Source organism: Leptopilina heterotoma, unplaced genomic scaffold, assembly GCF_015476425.1.
Source record: "Leptopilina heterotoma isolate Lh14 unplaced genomic scaffold, ASM1547642v1 Lhet_384, whole genome shotgun sequence".
Lineage (NCBI taxonomy): Eukaryota > Metazoa > Arthropoda > Insecta > Hymenoptera > Figitidae > Leptopilina > Leptopilina heterotoma.
Window position 1 is genome coordinate 1,036,430 of NW_025111057.1, and position 16,812 is coordinate 1,053,241.

General features: G+C 27.6%; 1 protein-coding gene across 1 annotated transcript in view; it reads left to right on the top strand.

Annotated features, from left to right (window-relative positions):
- Positions 1–16,812, top strand: part of LOC122505990 — a 71,624-nt gene continuing 54,812 nt past the window's right edge. The window contains exon 1 of the mRNA XM_043617922.1: positions 1–149. Within this exon, the coding sequence (XP_043473857.1) occupies positions 126–149 (24 nt within the window). The 5' untranslated portion in view covers positions 1–125. The remainder of the gene's footprint in view (positions 150–16,812) is intronic.

Genomic DNA, 16,812 nt, shown 5'->3' on the forward strand with positions numbered 1-16,812 from the left:
GGAAAGTTAGCCCGCGAACTGAACTGATACATTTTAACGGGGATAAAAGTATAAGAACTAAGAGAAGGGAGTTGTCCATCTAGTAAGGAATAACACACCACACCCAGTGCAACGTTTTCTAAAAGATGACCATTCGTCTCACAATTATCGTAAGTAAAAGGAATTTTAAAAATTGGCTCTTCCCTTAACAAACCATCCATTTAAATGTATCGCGCCATCTTTTAATCTCGGGGTCAATCACATAACTTTGTCGAATTTTTCCAATTATTTAAAAATCGTTGAAAACTTAATTATTTTAGTTGAAATAAAAAATCCATCTAAATTTTATTTCTTTTTTATTTTATGACCAATTTATATTTATTATCAATATGTGAAGTGTATTTATTATCATTATTTTTATTTATTAATGATAATATACTTTTTAAATATATTTTTGTAAATTAGGAGAAAGAAGTGAAAATTCTTTTACCTGTTTCGTAAAAAAGTGCTAAGTTATTACAATAGTGTATTTTTTCATTTAAGTAAAATGAACTAATGAACAAGTAGTTCAGTAGACTATCTTAAACTTATTTATCCACGAAAAAATCATAAAACGTCCTCAGTATACACTCTTGTATTAAAATATAACAGGGTCGAAAACAATACTTTAATTACTATCAATTCATTTGTTGAAATTTACTAAGTTTCAAAATACGCATAAAATGTGAAAGTATGGATTATTATTGTAAAAATAATTTGTTGATTACAACTATCAGGGAAGGGATTTTTGTAAATGTGGAATGTGATATGCAAGTGACATTAAATATTCCATTGAGAAACAAGGAAGGACACAAGTGGTCTAGCAAGGACGTAAGAACTCTTGTCCGGGTGTACGCCTTTACTCTAGTGATACGGAAACGAAATTCTTTCAATATATCGAGCACTTTCACCTTGTGTTCTAAGCATGATGTAGAGAGTAAGCGAAATCACGTTATAAAGTAAAGAGTTATGTGCGTGAGCCATGGACTGCCTTATCACTAGCTTAACTTCTAACTGGTTTCATTACATGTTTCATAAATGAATTTCCTTTTTGTTCAACTTAAAATTGCCTTATTAATAATCACGATGACACGCTGCTGAAGCTATAGACATGGAAGAATAGACTGCTCAAAAGGGTTGTTGTTCAGCTTGTGGTAATGTGGTATAGAAAGAGACAGCCAATGCATTTAATTTTAATTAATTTTTTAATTTTAACTTTATTGAAATAAATCCAACAGTCACAAAGACCAATTACAGGATTATCGGTTATTATTTTAATTTCGAAAATGGCGCAAAACAATTAATAATTATAACATCGGGTTCTCCTTAATAAAGTGGAGAACTGCTTTTAAAAAAGAATCAAGCGTTTCACCGAAACAGACTGGTTGAGCCCCTTGTCATACTCTTTCTAACGCAAGGCATGCTTTGGAGTGAGGGAGAAGAAAGATGGGTCTAGCGCTCAACCTATCTGACTCGCGCATATGAGTCTACTCTTATAATTATGTCTATGCTAATGCTCCGGATGTTTATCTTGATCTTCAATTTTAGACCTGCTCCAAGCTGAACAGCAAACTACCCTAAAAAGATGGAAAATTGTGCAAAGAGCATAGAAAAATTAAGAAATCTTTGTCAAATTCGTTATAATTTTGAAATAAAATAGTTAATAATATTCTACATATCGATGGCTTCTAAATGAAAATAAACTAAAGTGACCATACGTCCCGGATTGTGCGGGACTGTCCCGGATTTTTCCCCTTTGTCCCGCAAAGGCCAGCGTCCCGCAAAACGTCCCGCATTTGACATAAAATGTCCTGCATATCCCGGAAAATAGTTAAGAATATCCTGCATCTACAGATTAGCACAGTAGCGTATATAAGTGTGAGAGAGATAGACTTCGTGATATTTTAAGAAAAATTCGATCGTTAGAAAAATATGTGATTTAATGTTACAAAATAAGCATAATATAAATATGTAAATGTCATCCCTATTGAAAACACCCACATGGGATCCAACATAGGATCTTACGTGGGTTCTTATACAAAAACCTGTATAAAATCCCAGGTCCCACGTAAGAATCCACATGGAATCCCATGTTAAAGCACATGCATATTTGGGACACGATTTGGAGTAGGAATTCATGTGGAAATTTAAGTTTGTGTGTCTACATAAAAATCCACATGGATTCCTATGTGAGAACACATATAGGATTCCATAAAGGATAATATTGTATATTATATATTATTATATATTATTATATATTATTATTATTATTACGTTCCTATTTCACATAGGTTTTCACAAAAGATTTGATATGTGATTACATTAGGGATCTATTGCGAGAATTTTCAAAGCTTTTAAAATTATTTAATTAAAAATTAAATAATAAATTGTATTAGCATTTCAAATCATCAGTAAGAAAAAAAATTCGATAATTTGAAACACTTCTTCTGAGCTGTAAACTCTCAGTTATATATAGTGTTCAAAAATCATGTTAACAGGGGGAGAAGTCGCTCTCGCCACCTGGCGGTGAAAGTATATAAACTGTGGTATTTTGTATCATTATTAAAAAAAACCACGTGAGATCCTATGTAAGATCCCATGTGGAAAATTATATTGGAAATAATATACGATCTCACCTGGGAATTCATATAATTTTCATTCCTGTGTAAAATCCCACGTAAGATCCCATATATGGTTTCATATGCGGGAAAGAACATGGGATCTTACGTGGGATTTTACACAGGAATGAAAATTATATGAATTTCCACCCAGTAAAAAAAATTCGATACACGGACCGCGGAGTTCGTATACGAGCTCGGTAGCTCGTATGAGAAATATGAGAAATCTCTCATACGAGCCTTTTCCGTAATGAGAAGTGTATAGATGCTTGTATACGAGGTGACTTTTGAAGCATTTTTATTAATGTAACACTACTATTTTAAAGTAAATGTAGATAATAGAAATGAATTTCCTCATCTAAAACAAAGCTAAATTCATAAGGGAAATGAAGTTTTAAGAAAAAAAGGATAATTTTGTTCAAAAAATTTATTCACACTGAAAAAAGGTTAGAATTTGATAATTCCTTGTTTCTCTTACTTACCGACATTAGATATTTCTCGGATGCAGTAAGCACGATTTTGTATTAAATTTAATTATTCTATATAAGAACATTTATATAATAAATAAATAATAATATATTATTAATTAGTAATGAAGAAAAACTTATTTATTCTACCGCTAATACAAAATCGTGCTTACTGCATCCGAGAAATATCTAATGTCGGTAAGTAAGAGTAACAAGGAATTATCAAATTCTAACCTTTTTCAGTGTGAATAAATTTTTTGAACAAAATTATCCTTTTTTTCTTAAAACTTCATTTCCCTTATGAATTTAGCTTTGTTTTAGATGAGAAAATTCATTTCTATGCAGAAATTTTGACCGGGGCCAGGTCGGGGCCAGATCGGGACAAACCGGGCCCCGATCTGGCAACCCGACCTGGCCCCGGCCTGGTTGAAACACTAAAACCGACCGGGGCCATGGCACTTTGCCCGATCTGGCCGCCCTGTCGGGACCCGATCGGGGCCATGGGATTTCCCCCGATCTTTTCGCTACCCAGGTAGAAATATATATATATATATATATATATATATAAATTAATATGTTTATCATAATAATATGGTAAAAATTATTAATTTAATTATTTATTCTCTATTATTTATAATTTAACTATTTTTTAAAATAATAAAAAAATTTTTATTATTAATAATTCACAATAATACTAAAAATTATTAATTAATAATAATTTATTTTTTTGCCTTAAACATGGAATTTCAATTTAAGTGTGAAAAATAATTGGTGCGTTTGTCCTATTGTTTTAAATTAAAGGAGAATAAATTCTTAAGACATCCCTCGAGGCCAATTTTTGAGTTTTTAATTGTATATAATTTTTATTTTCAAATTTCAATCAAAGTTAACAAATTAACACAATTTTTTAAAAACGGACGTTTATTTTCTTATTCCGTTACTGCACATGCTCTAAATCAGTTCAAATTAATCCAATATCACCAGCAGACAATTAAAAACCCATAAAGTAATATATTTCAATTGTCATAAACAACATTAATTAACAAATAGTTAACTTTGATTTCTCTCCAATTATTATTATTATTATTATTATTGTTATTTTTGTAAACAAAAAGGACACATATTTTTAAAATGAACTTAAATTAAAAAGAAGACGTGAAAAAAATTTTTTTGGTGGACAGGAACATAAGTTACATAACTATTTGTTATTTAATATATTGTTTATAACAATTTAAATAAGTTATTTTTTAATCAAAAAGGACAAATATTTTTTAAATAGACTTAAATTAAAAAGAAAATGTGAAAAAAAATTTTTAGTGGAATAGGAATCAATGTTAACTATTTGTTAATTAATATTGTTTATAACAATTTAAATAAGTTATTTTATAATTAATAAGGACAAATATTCTTTAAATGAACTTAAATTAAAAAGAAAAGGTGAAAAAACATTTTTTAGTGGAAAGAAATCAAAGTTAACTATTTGTTAATTAATATTAACATTTATATTTATTAACATATTAACATTATTGTTTATAACAATTGATATAAATTACTTTCTGTTTTATTAATTGTGTGGTGGTCATATTGTATTAATTTGAACTGATTCAGATCATATGCAGCAACGGAATAAGAAAATAAGCCTCCTTTTTTGAAAAATTGTAGGGGAGAGTCTCCAGTTGTGAGACGGGTTTCATTTTTGACCCGTAAATTGTAAACGGGTAAACGAAATTGTTAATAAAATACACCGTTCGAAAGGTAACAGAAATACGCAACTTTTATTAAAAGAAAGTATAGTGTTTCGATGAACTCAAAAAATTTTACGATACATTTTCCGAGCACATCGCTTTTTTCAAAAAAAAAAATGTCTCCAGTTGTGAGACACTCATTAAAAATTGCTAAAATTTAATAAGTTTGACATAAAACGTTATGTTTAGTAGAAATAATTAAATATATTAATAATACACTGAAAAAAAAGTTCATTGAATCAAGTAAATGCATTTTCTTGACCTGATTTATTTGAAACAAACCCATATTTTCTTATTGGAAGAAATTTATTTTCTTGTGTCAAGTAATTTTGAGCATTGATCAAAGTTATTGAAATAAGAAAATATGGGTTTGACATAAGTAAATATCTTACTGTTTCAAACGAACTGTTTTACATGCGCCAAGTCTCGAAACAGTATTGAATCAAGAATATCATGTTCTCACGTCAAGTAATTTACCTTGAGTCATTTGGTATCTTGAGTCAAATAATTTTTTTATTTCCTTTAAAGCAACTATTTATTTCATCCAACACCCATAGTCTTGAGCCAAGAAAATGGGAAGATTAATACAAGTTAATAATTGTTTCAACTCAATTAAAAATTATTTTGTTTCAAAGAAATATTAATTAATCTAAGCATTTCTTTTACTTAAAGCATTTCTATATTCTCATGTTTCAAAATCATTAATTTCTTGCGAGAATATTATATTTTCTGGAATGAAATATTTTATTTATTCAATTCAATTAAGTGTAAGATCTTGAATTAAATCATTCTTTTGTTTCCTTTAAAAAAGTTTTTACTTAATTCAACGCTCATATAATCCTGATTCAAGAAAATACGAAGGTTAATATAAGTAAATATTTGTTTCAAGTTGATTAAAAATTATATTCAATTAATCCCATATTTATTTGAAGAAAGAAATTCATTTTCTTGTGTCAAGTAATTATTAGCGTTGAACAAAATTCTTGAATTAACAATTTAGTATTTGTCAGAACTCAATATGTAATTATTTCAACCAAATATTTTACTTTTCCGAAGTACCAAAAAGTATTGAATCTAGAATATCATGTTCTTAAGCGAAATAATAAAGTATTGTGTGGAGAATTCATGTTTCTTGAATCGAATCATTTTATTTATTTGCTTTGAAACTTTTTTTTACTTAACACAATGCCAGTGTTCTTGATCCAAGAAAATATTTTTCTTCAAATGTATATGCAACTTAAATATCAGTTTTTGAAAACTGTCCATTGAGGCTAGGATGGCATAGTGGTAGCGTGACGGCTTCTGGTGCGTGCAACCCGAGTTCAATTCCTCCGACCGTGGAAAATTTTCTTTCAAGGTATATTTGTTGTATTTGTGTTAAGTAATAATTAAATGTAAAAATATATGTAAAATAACAATTATTTAATTATTTAAATAAAAAATATAAATGTTAATTAATTAAATAATAAAAATGTTTGACCTAAGTATTAGAAAAGATGGGATGGGGGTAAGGGGGGGGGGTAATTTAAGTAAATAATTTACTTGTATTGAGAAAGTATTTTTTTGATTGAAATCTATAAATTTTCTTAAATCAAGAAAATATTTTCTTGGACAGAGAACATACTTTCTTGATTTGATACATAAATGATTTTGAATTAATATATTCTGCATTTCTTACATGCTACTTAACTTCTTGATCGAATTCCATATTTTCTTGGATCAAGAATATCTGCGTTCTCTCACAAAATAAATTTTTTCTTCATTTAAATCTTGAATTACTTGAACGAACGTTACAAAAAATTGAATGAATCAAATAAAATAATTCAATTAACTATATATATTCTTAGAACAAGAAAATATTTTATTCATTTAATACATTTTATATTTCGTACAAGTCGATTAACTTCTTGGTCGAATTCCATATTTTCTTGGATCAAGAATATATGTTCTTCTCCCAAATATCCTATGTCAAGAAAATCGTTTTCTTGAATCAATACTTTAATAGTCTTGGCCGTATTCAATCCCACGATTTGCTTCAACCAAGAAAAATTTTCTTGGTTCAATACTTTTTTTTTTCAGTGTATATATTATTATATACTAAATAATAATATTTATTCGCCAAAATATGACTATCAAATAAACACAATTTAATAGCTTGAACAAGAGCATTAAAATTGATTTCTTCTGAATCAATTGACTTTTTTCCACTTGACATGCCCAAAAATACTAGAAAAAAAATCAAAACAACATTTAAATAGTATGCCTGCAAAGTCGTATTTTTTATGCTGCCCAGATGGGTGTTGACACCGTCTCACAACTGGTGATATGCTGTGTCTCACACCCAGAAATTGGCGCTATTTTGAAAAAGGAAAATTAAATTATTTTCAACCGTAGATTGGAATAATGCAATATTGCATCACAAAATATAAGGAAAACACTAAAAGAAAATGCATTACATTTACCTTTTCCAATTAATTAACTTGGAAAAAAGTACTTTGCATTTATAGAAAAAACGCTTTTTAGTCGATTATCACACTTAGTGTTGGTATTTAACAAAAACAGTTTATATATCCGCTTCGGCGTACACGAAAAAGTTGGCTCATATAAAAAGAAATGTTTTTATATAAACCAATCGGCTTTTTAATATTGCATGTTAAAAAAAATTGACTGTCTCACAACTGGAGGTGTCTCACAACTGGAGACTCTCCCCTATTAATTTGTTAACTTTGATTGAAAATAAAAATTATAAACAATTAAGAACTAAAAAATTGACCTTAAGGGATGTCTTAAGAATTTATTCGCCTTTAATTTAAAATAAAGAATACTGAAACCGGTTAAGAATTGTAGGCTGTAGACAGTTTTGAACAGTAAATTGTAAAAAAAATCCCATTGTGCGCTGTTTGTAGATCCTTGGGCAAACCCGGCCTGGTCCTGGTCGAGGCCACGAAGTCGGGGCCAGATCATGAAAACCCGACCGGGGCCAGGGCGGTAATCGGGAACAAAAGTGGCGATTTCTGCACGGGTATTATCTACATTTACTTTAAAATAGTGTTACATTAATAAAAATGCTTTAAAAGTCACCTCGTATACAAGCATCTATACACTTCTCATTACGGAAAAGGCTCGTATGAGAGATTTCTCATATTTCTCATACGAGCTACCGAGCTCGTATACGAACTCCGCGGTCCGTGTATCGAATTTTTTTTACTGGGCAGGTGAGATCGTATATTATTTCCAATATAATTTTCCACATTGGATCTTACATAGGATCTGACGTGGTTTTTTTTAATAATGATACAAAATACCACAGTTTATATACTTTCACCGCCAGGTGGCGAGAGCGACTTCTCCCCCTGTTAACATGATTTTTGAACACTATATATAACTGAGAGTTTACAGCTCAGAAGAAGTGTTTCAAATTATCGAATTTTTTTTCTTACTGATGATTTGAAATGATAATACAATTTATTATTTAATTTGTAATTAAATAATTTTAAAAGCTTTGAAAATTCTCGCAATAGATCCCTAATGTAATCACATATCAAATCTTTTGTGAAAACCTATGTGAAATAGGAACGTAATAATAATAATAATAATATATAATAATATATAATAATATATAATATACAATATTATCCTTTATGGAATCCTATATGTGTTCTCACATAGGAATCCATATGGATTTTTATGTAGACACACAAACTTAAATTCCCACATGAATTCCTACTCCAAATCGTGTCCCAAATATGCATGTGCTTTAACATGGGATCCCATGTGGATTCTTACGTGGGACCTGGGATTTTATACAGGTTTTTGTATAAGAACCCACGTAAGATCCTATGTTGGATCCCATGTGGGTGTTTTCAATAGGAATGACATTTACATATTTATATTATGCTTATTTTGTAACATTAAATCACATATTTTTCTAACGATCGAATTTTTCTTAAAATATCACGAAGTCTATCTCTCTCACACTTATATACGCTACTGTGCTAATCTGTAGATGCAGGATATTCTTAACTATTTTCCGGGATATGCAGGACATTTTATGTCAAATGCGGGACGTTTTGCGGGACGCTGGCCTTTGCGGGACAAAGGGGAAAAATCCGGGACAGTCCCGCACAATCTGGGACGTATGGTCACTTTAGGCATGTAACGTCACATCTGCGAAACGCCTTCCCAGTACACGGAAAAAATTAATTTAGTACATTTTACGAAACTAATTTTGGAATAGCGGATACGGAGAGGAGTTTAGTATAAGATAAAACAGAATCAATAGTAATATATGATGACTGCGTTTCTCGAAAACTCAAAAAAAATTCTATGGAATTCACAAATGATCGGTTGGACGTTCTAATTCAAGAGTTTTGTAAAATGTTTAGCCTGAAGCGCATGCGCCACGGAAAAAAATATTCACGGAGAAAAAAACGAATAAAGCAGAAAAAAGAATTTCTTAATGTACCAATGAGCTCTCAAGACCATTTTTTCTCGTCTTCTATAGGAGATAGATGATTGGTTCGACACATGTGACTGCACTCTACAACGCAATGGTTCGCTTGGATTGGCTTATTTTATTCTGACACTAACTTAACGGAAATACGCATACATATAAACGAATTGTCACGTCCCAAGTACAAAAATAGGGATTTTTGAATATTAAAATGTTGGGGAATTCAACTGCTAAAACACTAAAGTGTACCCTGTAAATAGGTGGGAGATTCAAATTCTACTTTATAATGATTACAACAAGAAATACTTTAAATTGGTTACTTTAATCAACAGTAATAAGTAAAAGTTACAAGTTCGAGCCGAGAAATTACAAGTAATCGGTAAGAGTGCTCGGAGATATCTGACGAGATGAGATCCTGTCGTCCATGGGTCCCCATAGGACCCTGCGCGCGTTGAGTAGAGGGGATGACTACCCCTTCCTTTGAACTTCCCTGTGACCAATACAACCCTGACGGAGTGTTATTTTACAAGTTATTTACACATTCATACTATTCTTTCATTATTTAAATTTAACATTAACAATATATAAAGTTAATTAATATTTGTTTCGTCAATTACCAAATATATAATAATCGGTTTCAGTTAAATTCATTCGGAGTATTATAATTACATTTTGCATCTGTATATTTAATTACCATAGAATTATGGTAACTTTGAATTACTAATAAGATATTACAATAAACGTAGATAATTTGTATTATAATACAACTTATTATTATTTATTTTATTATTATTATTATTATTATTATTTAATTAATCAATAAATTAATTAACAAATTCTATACATGTGATTAAAACTTTTATCATTAATTAAGAGTATCAAATTATTTAACTAGTAATGAAATATGGTAAACAGTAATCAATTTATAATCGTTGTTTTATAAAATTATTAGTGACATACATAGAATTAGGAATGTGAAATTCATATCAAATTTGAATATTGTAATTAAATAGAAAGCTCATTTCTTTTTCTTATAAACGAAGGATGAGTCATAGGTTTTTCCTGACGATACAATACCCTTTTTTTTTATACCGGGGACTCGAGTAAGGCCCGAGTCCCACGGTCCCTTTTTTATTGCTACCACATGTTTGGGTTTTCCCAACGGTTTCGAAGTTCGGAAATATGTATTTCTCAAAAGGCTATTTTTTATAGAAATAAACTCTGTTTCTTTTCAATTCTAATTTTTTGTGTCCTACGTGACATTTGCCTCATTTTCGCAGACTATTTCAACATCTGTAATTTTAACAATTATTCCTTTTCAAAAAGCAGCACATGTTTGGTTGCCATTCTATTTCGTTCTTAAGATTTTTTGCATGTGATAAAATTCTTTACGGAAATAAGCAAATAAATGCATGCGTTTTTATTTTACATTAAAATTCAATTATTATATTGATATTAATTTTGAATCCTAGCGCTATTACCTAGTTACTTCCGTACGAAGAGTTACGTAGTGTTTTTCCCTAGCGGAAAATTACGTGAATTTAGGCCTGCCGTCACACGAATTCTGACGCAACGCACATACAATATAACTCGCACTTGTAGATGAAAGAATTGAGTTTCTTTATATACTAACTGAGGAGATTAAAACTGCGCTTGTGAGAGATGTCAATATACTGAATATTAATTTTAAAAAAAATCATTTTTTTAAAAGTTATACAAAATATTTTATGGTTTTTACAGGGCTCGAACTAGGTCCGTAAATCCCGTAATTGTCCGTAACTTTGCTTGAAGTCCGTAAAAGTCCGTTTTTTTGAAAAAAGGTCCGTAAAGTCCGTAATTTGATTGAAAAAGGTCCGTAAAGTACGTAAATTATACTATATAATTTGGATAATTTTAGAGAAATTACAAATGATTGAAGGAATTCAATTATTTTCAAAAGTAATAAAATTCTTCGCAAAAATTCAATTATGTTCAAAATTTTTTAAAAATTTTCGTCAAAATTTCAATTATCTTTAGAAGTAATTAAATTCTTCTCCAAAATATCAATTATTTTCAAAAATTTTAATAAAATTCTTGGAAAAATTTCAATTATTTTCAAAATTTTTCCTCAATTCAATGATTTTTAATAGGTATCTATACTATTCTATTAAAATTTTCCAAAAGAATTCAATTATTTAAAAAAAATTAATAAAATTCTACACAAACTTTTAATTATTTTCAAAAAATAATAAAAATTTTACAGGAAATTCATTATTTACAAATTTTTTTATAAATTTCTTCGCAATATTCAATTATTTTCATAAATAATAAAATTTTTACAGGTATTTAATTTTTTTGGCAAATAATAAAAGTCTTATTAGGTATTCAATAATTTTGATAAATAATAAAGCTAATTGCAGAATTTCAATTATTTTTAATACAATTTCAATCGAATTCCTTGGAAAAATGTAATTATTCTTAAAAATTTTATTAAAATTTATCAAAGAAATTTAATTATTTTAATAACCTCTAATACGATTTATTTATTAGAATTTAAATATTATTTTTAATAAATTTTTAAATAAATTTCTTTAAAGAATAAAATTATTGCATTCAAAATTTTTAATGCAATTCTTTGCGTAAATTATCAATTATCTTTATAAATAATAAAATTCTTCTTCGAAATTCAATTATTTTCAAAAAACTTTTAATAAAATTCTTGGCAAAATTTCGATTATTTTCCAAAATTTTCCCTAATTTAATTATTTTTAATATCTATTTTAATTAAATTTTGCAAAAGAATTCAAATTATTTTAAAATTGATTGATACAATTCTTTAAAAGAATTCAATTTTAAGAAACATATGTAATTATTCAATAAATTGTTTTTTTTTGTTTTTAAATAATGAAATTCTCGTAGAATTTTCTCATAAAAATTGATTTAAAAATGGATTTCAGTTAAAATTTTAGATTATAATTGAATATTAAAAGTATTAGAGCGTAAAGTTTTAGATATAATTAAATTTTGAAAAGGTTTCAGATTCAAATCTTTGAAAATTTGAATTTTTCATATTTTTAACTAAGTAACAATTCTGTGGAATTAATTTTTTTGAGAAATTTTAATTGCGAATTTTTTTTTATATTATTTGAAGTTTTTATTTTCTAATACATATTTAATTGAAGAATTTACAAATAATTGAAATTTCGTAAAATTGAATATTGTAAAGAAATGGATTTGAAAATTGTCAAAAAACTTTTTCGAAAATTATTAAAAATAATCGATTTTAAGAAGAATTTTAGTTAAAAATTCTTGAAAATAATAATTGAATTGATAATGATTTTATCACTCTATCTTTAATTTATTATAAAACATGAAGTAATCGATCGCTCCGAGTCGAAGACTCGGAGTTATCGATATCTTCATGTTTTTTAGTTATGAAAAAATCTAATTTATAGTTTTAAGTAAAATGTTCTCTTATATATTTTTGCCAGTAATTGGTCCGTAAATGGTCCGTAATTTTTCATTTTTGGTCCGTAAAGTCCGTATTTTTAAATACTTTCACTGGTTCGAGCCCTGTTTTTAAAATAACATTTTTTGATTATAATTAGTTATAAAATCTCTATAAAATTTTTCAATTTTTAGAAAATAATTTTATTCTTAATTTTAAATTATAAATAAATTGACAAAAAATTTTCAAAATTAAATTCAAACTCAAAAAATGTTTATATTAAATTGTCTAAAATTTGAAGTAATAACAGTTAAAACTTGAGAAATTAATATATATATTGTCATCGGTAAATATTATGATAAACTATAAAATTTATTGGACTGTAAATTATAAAAGAAATTAATAATAATTAAAAGTTTGGATTACAAAAGCACATAAAAAATGTTACGAATTTGGAACAATGAAATGTGAAATACGTAAAAGAAAACAATTATCCAAATGTTACCGGCAGGTAAAGCAGTTCTCTTTTTCCTTCCACATATTATCTCTATATACAGCAGACAAGTTAATACCGACGCGACGAGACAAGCTTCAACATATCTATTTATAACGCGACTTTTGGTACACCCCGTATAGAATTTTACGAAACTTTGTGTTCGAGAATTCACGATAGACAGCGAAGTGGAAACTCAAACCACGCGTTTTTAGATTGCACGAAACATTTTTACCATTTTCTGATAAAATGTTCACCAGAAAATACGAAACATTTCTACATTCAAGCTTGTTTTATAAATTACAACACTGGTTGCAGTTTCTCGACAATTGTTCTGCTTAAAGTAGTGAAAGTTTCTGGGTTTTTGAAAAACTTCGTCTAGGAATCTTAAATATCCGCTAGTGCGAAATTAGTTTCGTAAAATCTGCTGAACTTATTTTTTCCGTGTAAGAAACGAAAAATTGAAAAGTATTAAAAAGATTCTATTCTTTTGAATGCCATTTCTGTCCAATACTTTTCTATCCAGTGAGAGCAATATGAAAAGTAACGATATCAATCTTCTTGAATACCTATAGTAAGAAAGCAAAGATTAAGAAGCATTAAAAAAATTCTATCCTTTTGAATACCATTTCTGTCCTATCCCTGGCGGGTTGGGCTACCGTAAATCTACCCAAGTTATGGTAGATTTAAGGTAGGTTTTGGGTAGACTTAAAAAATTGCTATTATTCAATGAAATATTATAAAATAAATTATTGGGAATAATAAAGTAACATTTGTAGATTAAATTTTTAAATTATATTATGTAAATTAAACAATTATAAATAAATTATTGATATGTAAAAGTGACAAAGTAGTTTCCAGTGAATATAGTGGGTTTTAAATATCATATTTAGTGAATAATGAAAAGAAAAAATTAGGAAAACTTATTTAATTTAACAAAAGTAATCATTAAAGCATTTATTTATTACATATTTAGGGCAAATTAATGTTTACTTATTGAATAATTAATGTTTAAAGTTGGAGATGTCAGTTCTACCGTGAGATGTATGCGTGTGTGTGTGAAGCAATGATAATATACTACTTGATATATCGCCGCGCATTTCTCACGACAGATGGCGGGACTGACATTCGAACTCCTCTGTTTTATCCACATCAAAACAAGAAATAGGAAAACCAACTTTCTAAGATGAATTTTATTTAAAGCAATTCTAAAAATTGTATATCGAAATTAACCTTTTTTTAATTTAATCAATTTCAATGACAATTATTAGTATATTTAATAAAATATTAAAAATAAAAAAGCAGAAAATAAATAATTATACTAAGAAAGATAAAATATGCAATTTTTTCCCATTTTTCTAAAATAAATAGAAAATTTACTTTTTAGACCAATTAAAATGAGATTCTAACTCCTCCTACTTTAAAAAAGCAATGTTTTATTCGTTGGTTCAACATTACAAAAAGGGAGCGAATATTCAATTTTTAAAAAGTTACATTTAGTCTTAACCCATTAAGAAAAAAAGATGTCTGGCCAATAAAAATAAACTCCTCCTATTTTCAAAATGCAATTTTTGATTAGTTAGTTGAGTGAAATTAATATTTGAAAAATAAAACATAAATAATACCAACCCCCCAAAAAAAATGGATGATTTAGACCAATAAAAATAATAAACAAACTCCTCCCATTTTCAAAATCAATTTTTCTATTTATTTGTTTAGTTAAACAAAATGGAGAAAAAATTAATATTTAAAAAATAAATCATATATTTCTGTTCTATTGAAGAACTCTTGTTCTTTAAGAAGGAGGAGTATAAATTTTATTTTAGTTGATCTAAAACATCCATTTTTTCTTTTGGGGGTTGGAATTATATGTTTTATTTCTTAAATATTAATTTTTTCTCCATTTTGTTTAGCTCAACCAATAAATTGAAAGAAAGGTTTCTTTAAGAAGGAGGAGTTTAAATTTTATTTTAATTGGTCTAAATTATTCATTTTTCTTTTTGGGGGTTGGAATTAAATGATTTACTTTTTAAATATTAATTTTTCTCCATTTTGTTTAACTGAACCAATAAATAAATATATCTGTAGGAGGAGTTTGATTTTTTTTATTGGCTGATAGCAGTCTCTTTTTTCGTGAGGGGTTGGGACTAAATTTTATATTTTTTAGAGTTTATTGTTTTCTCCATTTTGTTTTATTGACGCAACAAATAGAAAAAAAGGTTTCTTTAAGAAGGAGGAGTTAAAATTCTATTTTAATTGGTCTAGAACATTTATTTTTTTGGGGGGTTGGAATAGTATGTTTTAAATTAAAATATTTAATTTTTTCTCCATTTTGTTTAGCTTAACCAACAATTGAAAAAAAGCTTTGATTAATAAGGAGGAGTTTAAATTTTATTTTACTTGGTCTAGAACATTCATTTTTCCTTTTGGGGGTTGGAATTATATGTTTTATTTCTTAAATAATAAATTTTTCTCCATTTTGTTTAACTGAACCAATGAATAAGAATATAGGAGGAGTTTGATTTTTTTATTGGCTAATAGCATTTTTTTCGTGAGGTGTTGAGACTTATATTTTTTAAAGTTTAATATTTTCTCCATTTTGTTCAATTGAACCCACGAATAAAAAATAGTTTTTATTAAGAGGGAGGAGTTTAAATTTTAATTTAATGGGTCTTAAACATCCATTTTATCTTTTGGGGGTTGGGACTAAATTTTATATTTTTTAAATATTATTTTTTTCTCCATTTTGTTTAACTCAACCAACAAATAGAAAAAAAAGTTTCTTTAAGGAGGAGGAGTTTAAATTTTATTTTAATTGGTCTAAATCAATCATTTTTCCTTTTGGGGGTTGGAATTATATGATTTATTTTTTAAATATTAATTTTTTCTCCATTTTGTTTAACTAAACAAATAAATAGAAAAATTGATTTTGAAAATGGGAGGAGTTTGTTTATTATTTTTATTGGTCTAAATCATCCATTTTTTTTGGGGGGTTGGTATTATTTATGTTTTATTTTTCAAATATTAATTTCACTCAACTAACTAATCAAAAATTGCATTTTAAAAATAGGAGGAGTTTATTTTTATTGGCCAGACATCTTTTTTTCTTAATGGGTTAAGACTAAATGTAACTTTTTAAAAATTGAATATTCGCTCCCTTTTTGTAATGTTGAACCAACGAATAAAACATTGCTTTTTTAAAGTAGGAGGAGTTAGAATCTCATTTTAATTGGTCTAAAAAGTAAATTTTCTATTTATTTTAGAAAAATGGGAAAAAATTGCATATTTTATCTTTCTTAGTATAATTATTTATTTTCTGCTTTTTTATTTTTAATATTTTATTAAATATACTAATAATTGTCATTGAAATTGATTAAATTAAAAAAAGGTTAATTTCGATATACAATTTTTAGAATTGCTTTAAATAAAATTCATCTTAGAAAGTTGGTTTTCCTATTTCTTGTTTTGATGTGGATAAAACAGAGGAGTTCGAATGTCAGTCCCGCCATCTGTCGTGAGAAATGCGCGGCGATATATCAAGTAGTATATTATCATTGCTTCACACACACACGCATACATCTCACGGTAGAA